Below are 11,384 nucleotides of genomic sequence, written 5' to 3' on the forward strand. Positions count from 1 at the left end.
GCTTACGAATCCATAAAGGCCCTAGATTTAAACTGTCAGTAGTTCGTTCAGCTGCTTTTTTTGAACCCGTCAAGCGATTTAGAGATTGATCCAAAATTCATGTTTTCACTCGGCCCCAAACTAACTACTGATATATGCATCCAAAAAAAGGATCCAGTGTAAGACAAGGCTTTCATTCATAATCATCTTTGCAGCATCTCTAAGCCCTGCTTCCGGAGACATAAAAAACATATTTGTCACTGGTCATGTCTCCCTTTCAAGGCCTTCAAAAAATGTCTCAGTTCTCATATTTGTATTCGCCTAAACATGTACTTAATGTCAAAATGCTTTCTTTCATATGCACACGAAAGGTCAAGAAAGTCTTTTCTTCTTTCAAAGACCTTTCTTTGACGCACGTTATCACTGTTGTTGACCTTTCATCTTCACTCACCTGATAGTAAACAAAAACCATGATGGAACCGGGGATCCAAAAAGAGACCACTCCCGCGAGAACCGAAAAGTAGGCGTTGACCACCAGGTTACATTCCTCTGGATTGGCCTTGGACAAGGCCAGATGCTCATGGGAAGTGTAGATACCCGTGAACACGGGCACAAAGCCCGTTAGAATGGATAGGATCCAACACAAGGCCACACTAAGGGCCACTCTCTTCGGCGTTATCCTCTGGTAATAGAGCAAAGGTTGGTTGACAATGGCATAGTAACGATCCATGGCGATGCAACTTAGATGAAGGATCGAGGCTGTACACAAGGTTACATCCATTGCGTGATAGATCTGGAATGGAGGGGTTTTTCAGTCTTTGAATGTGCTTTATGGCGAACAATTGGCCTTTGATTTGTAGGAGTTTCTTTCGAGTTGCCAGAACGACAATGGTGAATGCATAATTTAGGACCGACTTTCCAGACTTGGGCAATCAAAGCCTTGAAAGTTTTGAAGACTCAACATGAAGGCCTCAAATTGAAAGTAGATCTTTCCTCGTCAAGATGAACGTCAAATTTTTCGACTTTTACAAGGTCTTCTTTTGTTCCCAGGAAAAGGCGGATGAACTCTGCTCCTCGTATTCTATCAACACAAATTATGTAGGTAAAAAAGTGTTTGAGAGATAATTGATTCAAACGGCCGCAAAAGCGGGCCATGTAGTTGCCAAGTTTCGACCAGACAACCGAAAAGGCTAAAATTGGCACACAAGCTCAAATCAAAACATGCCTGCCATCCTTAGATACAGTAAATAGAGAGTCCTTGCCCATGACCACATCCTTCAGAGGCCTTAGATTAAGGATGATCATCACAATTTGGGTAGTCAAGTGTCTCTTTTGATTCAGCCAAAGACAACTTCCTTCAAGAGTTCTTATCTTTTGTGGGATCAGAGATGAGGACCCAAGAAGTATTGCTTCTAACCACTTCACATCCCAACCAACCTGTTCGTCGGCCTTTTTTGATTGATCAGGAGTCAGCAAAGATGGATGATAAGGTGTTCCATGATGGATTATTCACGCTTCACAGCCAAAAGTGTTGTGGGTAGCTATTTTCTTTGATGAGCAATGCTTGACTAAGCATCCAATGTGCATTGCCAAGATTATGAACAATTATGCTGCATGTGTAAACTCCAGCCTTTCGAAGGTTGCTCTTCGGAGTTCACGGACAAATTTCTATACTTCCACCAGTTTCTCGAAGAATGAAACGCTAACATGATGTTAGTGCTCGAATTATTTTGTATTCCTAAGCTGTTAACGAGAAAGCAATGGTTAATGGATATCCGGTAAAGGTGAGACAAGCTCTTCTGTACGGAATACCTGTAAATTAAACTCATTTCTGATTCGAGATTTTCCATCACGTTAAAGGAATGAGAATGTTCCATCTCAAATTTGATGAAATATAAAACATTAGCGAAGTGGTAAAACAAGCCACTTTTTCAGCATCTCGAGATCGTTATGGGTGCGACTTCTGGTGTTGTTAGTCTTTGAAAATAATCGATTTCTTTGTTAATGATTTTCGTAATAAATTTGGATTCAACTCCCTTGATTTCTTTTCAAACATAAGGAAAAAATTCGCATCGAATCTCATGTCTACTATGTGTTGCGACTCTTAGTCATGTCATGGAGTGACAACAAATATATGTTTAAAAGCATGTGTCGGTTGCTACGTACATAGAGATAGACAAGGGTAGGTAGGGGATGAAGTTCTTGGGAGAAAGTTTTAGTTGTATCCGATCCTGGCCCTGGTCTCGACTTTTGGTGGTTGTTGAAAGAAAGTTCGATGGACAACATGAAACCAACATGCCTCAAATTTTTGATGATTTTTTTGGTTAGGTTTTGGACGGGCTTTTCTAAGCGCCACAAGTAATGTAATCCCCTGTGCTATTAAAATCAAAGGTTATCTTTCGTTCATTCTTTACCTTTTAAACTTTATATGATGTTTGGTCTACCAACGAATTTGAGTTGGCAGGCCTTGCTAGTCCTTGAATATGGGGTTGATCTGGAACACTAATTTAAAAACCCAAGTCTAACTTGAAAGAAGTTACCCAAGTGACGTGGAGTAATGGTTAGCGCAGTTTCCTAGCATGAGAGAACTCCCCGGTTTGATTCTCCTCCCCGATCTTTCTCAAGGAAACTTTAATACCCTAACCACACCCATAGATGGAGAAACAATCTGATTTGGACCATGAGACTGCCTATCGGAACTTTATACGGATGATGTGATGGCTATCTTCGTTGGCCGGGCGAGTTTCACCCCTCCGACCTTAGAACCCCAAATACAAGAAAGCAACCGGTATTCGATTGGACTGTTGTTAATATGGAAGGTGGTGGGAGGTAGACGACTATAATGGAAAACCACGGCCTTCGTCATGATGGTTTTGACAAGAAGGCCGTTCTTTTGGCAATAACCATGGAGTGGATCCATTTCATTTTGCAATTCCAAAAATCCGCCGAGAGAACTAGGTGGTCTGTGTGAGGGCTTCTGGCCGGTCAGATAAATAAAGATTGACAACAATTGGCGATAGTGGATCCCCCTGCGGAAGGCCAATAGAAGTGAAGTAGCAGGGAATAGGTCCACGCTACAGCGAATGGAGCACCTGAGTCCCGCATAGATGTTGGCCATAAATTGAACGTGGTACTTCGCATAGTTGGAGTTTGAGGAATAACCATGTTCGGACTCTTTTAAAGATTGTTAAATGCCTTGGGTCACTTGGAGCTGCGTTGGCCATGTTCCAGATGTTGATGGATGGCTGGAGGGCCTTCAGTTGATGCGAAAGCTTCTGCACATTGACCACCCACTTCCCATTTTGAGTCAAGCCCAGATGATGGAAATGTCTGGGCTTCTTGACGGTGGCTGAAATCGGGAGGTGATCAGAAGTGGCCAAAGGATGGAATACTTCCTGATTTGAAGATGTGGTCAAGTACAAAGGCGCAAGTTTTTGATAGGTCCGAGATTCAATTCAAAATTGAGAATGATGATTTGATCGGAACAATCCCTTTCTATTTATTTGTGGGTCAAGGTCACAGTTACGGGTTTGAGGTTTCGTTTTAGAGCTAAAATTTATTAAAACGAGCGATATCGGATTGTGGATATGGACTCAGACACCCATTCGAGATTTTTTTTTGTTTCAGGGATTTATCTCTCTACTTAACTACGATTCTGACCAGCAGGCTTTCGGTTTTGGTTAAAGGTCCGTGTAGTTCATCACTCAGTCATACCCAATTTGACGCAATCCATTTCAAGCCCCCAACTACATACAATACAATCATACGATCATGTTCCTTTTAAGGAATAGAGAATGGGCTTTTGTTCGGAACGATCCCATTTTGGCCTAATTGATTCGAGGTCAGCTGAGATTGCAAGAGTTCCCATATTGCTTTTCTGACGACAACAACACTCATGAACGGTCTCGGTCAATTGGTCTTCGAGTTCAACGATAGATCGAGAAACGGAACAATAGAGTACTGTGTACGTACAACAATACGGTATGTGGATTCCATTTGATCGCTCGTAGGAAGTTCAAATGTCGTGGATTCCTGAGGTTCTCATTAGTCATCATAACCTTCCTTGGAGTAAAGAACACAATTCATGACTTTAAGCTCTTTCTTAGGACAATTATGATTACTATACACTTTTTGGGCAGTTTTGTCTCAAGAGAAAAAACAATGGGATTGTGCCTAATATTCAAATATGTAGAACATACGGCATTGGTGGGCGGTCTAGCTTTCTGACGATTTTAAGTCATTATATCAAGGAAATAGCTCAAGAAAACGACAAATACTTTTAGTCTTTCAAAGACCCCCTTCTTGAAAAAAAAGGGAAATAACTAAGAACTTGAGCAGAGTAATTCTAATAAACTGGTTCCTTTCTTCATAGGATTCAGAAACTTTTCGCAATGTTGTTCTAAATTCAGATAATCTGGATACAAAGAACGCTCCATTTCAGTTGAAGCTGTACAGACCTAGTAATAACTAAGATCATAAACTCACGGTCGAAGAGGCAAAACACCTTTTAAGAATAAAGGAACAAAACTGAACATCATATCAAAATATACCGTAGATAATCATCTTTTTCTGGATCAAGTAGCCACTTTCTTACCATCAATTTGTGTGTCTATGGGCATGACACTATTTGCCCCTGAATCAATTGAAGCCGGAAAAAGAGACGTCGACCATTCCTAGGATCTTCAATTGTTGTGGCCATCCTTACTAAACCAGAAGCATGTCGTCGTCTAAGCACATTATTCCCTTACGTATGCTTTCCTAACGAGACAAGCATAAACGAGGATTTATGTTGAATATGTCTCCTCATTCTTGTCGGTCTCTTGAGCCTGTCCATTCCAGCTGAGCAGGCGTTTTATACAAAGATTCTAGTTACATTCACCTTCATCCCTAGTCAGTGGTCAAAAGACAGAGAGCTTTCGCCTTCTTCCAACCTTCTTCTAGACATTTGATATAATGCCTTGGTGGCGATAAAAATAAAAAATATGTTTTGTACTTCCGTGTTCAACACGAGGGAAGTAGGGATAGATTAGAGACAAAATCCTTCCTCCATCCATGCGATATCAGGCATGCGAAAAATGGCATGAAATCTCGATCCCACCATGAAAGGGTTTCTAACCTGAATTTGAGCGATCATTTCCGGGGGTCTACGAAACCCTCGTACCATTCGAATGAATTTCATCCATTTTTGAAGGAGAATGGGTCAGAAGGTTTCGATGGTGTTATTTGGAATACTTTAGGTCCGAGGAGACTTGTGTTGTCCTCGAGGAGTCTCCGTCCAAAAAAGATTGGATGCACTAAACGGGTGCTAAAGGGAATCCAGATTCGATCCTTCGTGTTAAAAAGTGAGTGGTTATCCAATTGAAGGTGGGCATGTTTTTGGATTTGCAGTCTGTTCAAGCCGATGGTTGTAAAAAAAAAATTGCTCATCTCTCATGAAATTTCAAGAGCGCCTATTGAGATTGGCAAATATTTTGGATTAGGTTATCAAGAGAATGTTGCTTACTTGCTGATGTTTTTATGCATATTGTATTTGATCTCATTTTTATGAAAAAGGGCAAATTTTTTGTACGTTTTTGTCAAAAATAAATACAAAGCCTGTGGTGGGTCGGCATTTATGTTAAAAAAGAGGCATGTCACATGTCCATGTGTTTAGTATTCTTTCCTACCCTTCAGTTACAAAAATTAAGGGATTTGTCCAGAATTCGCCCCTACGATACAGGGTGTTCCAAAAATGAGCTCGTAGCTTGAAGATATAAGATGAACGTTAAACTAAAAGCACCGTTTTTGTGATCAAGATTATAATCACATAAAAAAAATAATGCTTTGAGGTGTTGAGTTTAGGTCTAGATTGCAGAAGAAATGACATTAGAGCAGAGAACATTGATACTTTTACGCGTGAATTTGAGCTCGTTCTGGTGCCAGAGGACAAGCACATGGCTTGGTAACACCCTAGACTTGCTTTCAATAGAAAATGTACGAATAATGCCACAAAAGGAAATCGTCGTCACCTTAGAGCTTACAACCAATCTGGCTACTTTGAAGAAAAACTTGAAAAAGGTTGTTTCTTGAGAAGGACTACAAAAGTGTGCTTAATCGCATCAAATAATGTATCCAGTTAGAAATAAGTGCGCAAAAAAACTACGAGCTTGTAGGCTAGCTACAGTACCATATTGGTAGAGCATCCACTGTCCTATCTGCGAATCCTGGTTTGATCCCAAGTTAACCGAGTCCAGCCTTCTTTGTGGTATTTAATTAGAGCATAATTTGTTGCCTCAAGAGCTTAAATGGGCGAACCTACGGTCATTCCCAAGGTCGAGGTAACGATTATGGTCGCACATTGGTTGTGACGATGAAGCGGAAATAAGTTGGGACATATCCATCATCGGATGGTAGGCTGAGCGAAAGAGGTGCATCTGACTCCAAACGAACAAGCAAACACTAGGAATGTCTACCATAGGGGAAGTCATGAGTTTCAGCAAGTAAAACTAAATAACCCTTACAGCCTCCTTCAAAAATATTTGAATTCCCGCCTTTAGTAGTAGGGCTACTAAAGCTCGTCTCCTATTAGCCAGAGGCTTTGGAAGATTTTGAATGGAAGAAGCAAGGCCTAGAGAGTGGTATGCGAGCTAGTCAGGCGGAGTCGTTGTCAGAGCTGATGGGTGATAGCTGAATGGCTGTAAGGGCATGGTAGCTGATTTTTCAATTGCCTGGAGTTGCACCGTTCATTGGTTACCGATTCAGCTTCAGTAAAAAACACACAACAAGCCCAATCTTTATTCGTCTATGTTTCTTCTATGTGTGTACCATATCAAAATTCTTGACGATTATAGGACCGATAAAAGAGGTGGCACTCGATTTCGGGCCGCCCTGTGTAGTCTCTCCACTTGCAGCTTCCTTTTATGCAACTCCCCAATGGCCCCGATGGCAACCCTGATTTGAAAGCAAATCGCACATGCAACTTCTCCCAAGGGGCACTCACTTGTCTACTTATCTTACCTGGCAAAGTCTAAAGCCAAAAATCCACTTTTGAATGAGCTCTGAGATCAATCTGGGTGTCATAACTGTCAGGCCCAGGAGGAGGTCCGTCGAGGCCAGTGAGGCGATGAAGATGTGAGAGGGGCGTTGCAACACGCGATGCAATGAGATGCACAGGATTATGAACCCGTTTCCGAGGATGGTGAACAGCGTCACGAGGCCGAGGCAAAAGTTCTGAAAGCGAGGCCGTTCATTTTACATTTGGATCACCCGCTGCCCTTCATGTTGGATTCATAGCACAGTCGTGAATGATTTATTGGTGGGGCAGCACTTTGGTATCAATATAAAGGTCATGGAAAGCGAAGCATGTTTATCCCCCTTTGGCTGGAAATGTTTAGAACATGCATGCTAGGTTCAAGTGAGCATTCATTGTTCGCTTTTTTTGGCCAAGGAATTGAGGCATTTTGAGGGTCTTAATTAAATTTGCCAATTAGGTGGCCTTGACGGAGATCACGCGATCTTTTCGGGGTTTCCAGTTCGTTTGGCTATTGGAATGCCTTCAAGGCCCATTTTTCGGAGCTTCGAGTCCTTGTTAATGTTGGCTTTTTATGCATTTAAATGTGTGAACAATGTGCTTCCCCTCTTTCCTGCCTTTGACTTGATCGTTATTGTAACTTTTTGCCAACACAATGGACATTCACCTAGATAATTTGAGGCATTGCCATATACGTAGACTTGGGAGTCTAATAATGTTTTCACATGATTCTGATAGAAATAAATATAAATGGAAAGTGGGCTTTTAGCATACATAATAAATAATACACTCACTTGTAGGTAGATGGAAGCCAGTTGTTCTCTTTCTCCCAAAGTGATATTCATACTAGTTGAATCACCCTGGAAACCTGGAATAGACATTTCATCACTGTTATACACCTTAATTGGACCTTTATCCACAATGGGATATCAGTTTGGAATATTACCCTCAGGTTTTGAAAGCAAGTTTGAACCAATAATGATTATAGCCTCAAGGAACCTATAGCAGACCTTTGAGGTGATCAGCCTTGCTTGGATTGGCCGGCTAAGGCAAACACTCTAAAATAACTACCATTTTCTTTGAAAAGGTCAAAACAATGGTTAATTGGGGATTTTAAATAGGTAATATTTATAAAGGTGCAGAGATTCATTTTGGGCAAACTTTGACGGTAGCATTGAGTTTCTAGGGACATTTTAAAGTCCCAGTTTTTCTTTCTTCAAAGTATATTTTCAAGTTTCACTCAAGTTCAATATAAAAGGACACAGGTTATTACAAAGCATTTGACGTCTTCTTCATAGTAACTCAAAAATAGGGTTATCAATCTCAATTTTTACCAGTCATTCCCAAACCACCTTGGAGCTTAGAGAGGATTTCATTCGTTTCCAATATCCCTAAATTGGTCAACTCTCCACCATACTTCTTAACATTTCCTGGAAAACCTTCATCATTGAACGGAAATGAAGCAACAAATTCGACTTCCCTAAACGAGTGGTCCACTTTTTAAAATCAATCGTACATCCTCTCGCCTCTCCACTAACCACGCAATTAATCTAAATAGTCAGTACTTACGAAAGTCACGTGATAATTTGATCCACCAAGTCAGGAGTGACAACGACACTTAGACTCGCACTCTATATGAAATCGTCTCCCAATTGGCCAATGCCGATCCAGATTTGCCATATAACGGCTCATCAGTGCCTTGATCGGGACTGAATTAGAGGTTTCAACCGGAGAACAAATCTCATATTCTCTCCTCCCTTGGTCGAGAAAAATGGAACGCACCAACGAGCGGCGGCGGTGGCCAACGTGCTCTCCTCCCAAGGGAAGAAGGGAAAAAGGGAAAAAGGGATCCTCGATTCAAGGAGTTTTGAGGACCAAGTTCCAAATTCCGCCCGTGAAATCCAACTCCTGGGCAAACGAGCTCTCCACCAACCAACATACAATGAACGAACTCGAGCTTCGGACTCAAGGACCGACTTGCCTTGAATCGGAGGAAGTAACTTTGTCGTATGTGTCTGACTCGCGTGCACAGAAAAGTATTTCACTTAAGGCAACTTGTTGAAGATTCAAATACAAACTTAACGTTTTCATTTGAGATTCGGAGTGGCGATTTGAAATGGCGAAAAGGGGATGTGGATTCTACTGGATGCAATCGTTATTGGAAAGCTAGAAAAAAATACTGCTTTAAGATACGCTCAAAGTAAAAAAAAAATATAAAAAAAACATATTTTTAACATTCCAACCAAGGATGTTTTCAAGACAAGGACAAGCAAAATTATGAAATTGGCAATTTGTTCAATGAAAACTATTGAGCTTTGTGTCATTGTTTATCGAGTCCTTTAAAGCTTATCTTGAATGCCATTGGGTAGCTTAATTGTGACGTCATACGTACATGAAATCAATTTGGAAAGCCAGCCCAATCTGCTCATTTTTTTATGTTGGAGACTCAATCACAGATGCTATGAGAGCGCCCCCTGACCGTCAAAATGTGAACTAGTTTTCATTGTGACATAGGAACCACATAGAGTTTAGAAATCCCATGTTTATCAGGTTGAATTCTAATAAGCCCACACTGCGGGAGTATTTATTTGATGACTTTAGATTCATTATATAATGTTCAGTGGTGCATATAGCTAACAAATTAATAACTATGTTTGGGTTTATTCATGCTTCAAAAGCACTTCGATCATTTTCGAGTGCTAAATGGTGTTCGTAAGATATGGAGGGCTCCATAAAACTGAACTAAAGCAACAGTGCAACTGGAGCTAGATAAGTTTGAACATAAGGAGCTCTTGCTTCAGACGATTTTTTGCAATACTTGCACCTCCATCTACGTAACTCGCAAAAAGAGAGGGCTGATTTGATTAAGAGACCTCTTTTGAAGTACGTATGAAAGCAATCCAATGTTGTGTACGATGCAGTATAAACTACAAAACGGTGAGTTATGATGAGACAAGTGGCGATTAAGTGTATCTATCTAATATAAGTATGAATGTGTTACTATATTTTGGCGTGAGAAAGAGCTTGGCATTCTAGATGCATTCGGATAGTTCGTTTCTTTGGTCATAATCTGCGTTTGATCTTGGCTGATGCAGGAATGAAGGCATGGGAGTTTCCAGTGTTGAAGTGCCAAGTTGTTGATCCTATCAAGTTGATTAGTTGAGCTGACTTTGAGACAAACCACCGAAAAAATGTTTGTATTTGATTTGAACGAACAATATTCCTTCGATCACTCGATTTTCTTAGGGCATAGACCACTAGATTCCAGTGGTCTATGCCACGGACTTCTAGAGTTGTGGACTGTGAACGGAAGCCAAAATTTTGTATCTCCTAAACACTTCATCTTATTCCAAATAAGCACTTGATACGACCACAAGATCTTGTTGAAAAGATGAACTTGGCCAAATTTGAGCCCAAACCTATGCTCAGGGAACTCAGGAGACATGGGCAAAGTTACGTAATAAACAATGCCTTTAATTCAAATTTCCGGCCTGCTCTTGTTCAGCTTCATAAGCTTTTGACAAAATAACTTTGAAACGATCCACTTTACAAGTAAATGGTATAAAAATGACCTATCTTCAATTGATGAGATCTATAAAGGGACTGCTCGTTTCATAATGAGACATCTCGCGGCAAAAAAGGAAAGACAGCGTTGGTAAACCCTCTGCTAACTTTTGTTCTTGGGTCGTTGTAAAGAAAGAGAATTTACAACCCTAGACAACAATTGATGTCCATGCGTTAACAGTAACAGCTGTTTTCCAACTCTGCAAGCTCTATTCTGAACAAGTTATCAAACAAGAAATCGTGGTAAATTCGAATGAGACATTCATCAACATCAAAAATCCAAAAAGAATTGGATTATCGATGCCATCAATTAAATAATCACAGAAGGATGTTACTAGAGTTGTTTTCTTTCCAATGATATCACATTAGTAATGGCATGTTGGGAAACCATTAGCTAGCATCAAAATACCACCCTGATTACTTTCACATCAAACTAAGGCAATCTTTTTTGATTGATAATAACTCATTACTTGGAAATTAACTATTGCCTTTACTTTCCAAGCTTTCTGGTACCATTCATTTAATTTTGATAATCATTTGATCCCATCACTCCTATTGATGGTTCTATAGGGTGATAGGCTGCAACAACAATGCAATAAAGGTTGTTTATTGTTTGAACAACTCATACATCAAGTTTGATGATAAAGAGTATGGGTTAAAAAGTTGGACTAGATTCCTTGGAAAAAATCAATTCAGTTATTTGTGTGGCGGCATTACTACGAGTGAGTATTTACTGCTAAATCAGAACTGTTTTTTTATCAACAGTAAGTGTGAGACTCTGTACACCACTCAGTTTTTACGATTAATTTTCAATTAAGCCAAAACAGTGTTA

The 11,384-nt window shown here is 40.3% G+C and overlaps 1 protein-coding gene across 2 annotated transcripts in view; it reads right to left on the reverse strand.

The window, feature by feature from the left end:
• The window catches only part of LOC131890181 (octopamine receptor beta-1R-like), a 12,603-nt gene extending 3,373 nt beyond the window's left edge, over window positions 1-9,230 (reverse strand). The window contains exons 1-4 of one of the 2 annotated variants that reach the window (XM_059239483.1): window positions 8,558-9,230; window positions 7,783-7,856; window positions 6,976-7,188; window positions 431-772 (exon numbers count right to left, since the gene is read on the reverse strand). In XM_059239483.1, the coding sequence (XP_059095466.1) occupies window positions 431-772; window positions 6,976-7,188; window positions 7,783-7,833 (606 nt within the window). In that variant the 5' untranslated portion in view covers window positions 7,834-7,856; window positions 8,558-9,230. Of the gene's footprint in view, window positions 1-430; window positions 773-6,975; window positions 7,189-7,782; window positions 7,904-8,557 lie in introns of those variants that run through there. The other variant, XM_059239482.1, reaches the window with a different exon arrangement.
• Between the last annotated feature and the right edge of the window lie 2,154 nt (window positions 9,231-11,384).

This window comes from Tigriopus californicus, chromosome 11 (genome assembly GCF_007210705.1).
Source record: "Tigriopus californicus strain San Diego chromosome 11, Tcal_SD_v2.1, whole genome shotgun sequence".
In the NCBI taxonomy this organism is placed as follows: domain Eukaryota; kingdom Metazoa; phylum Arthropoda; class Copepoda; order Harpacticoida; family Harpacticidae; genus Tigriopus; species Tigriopus californicus.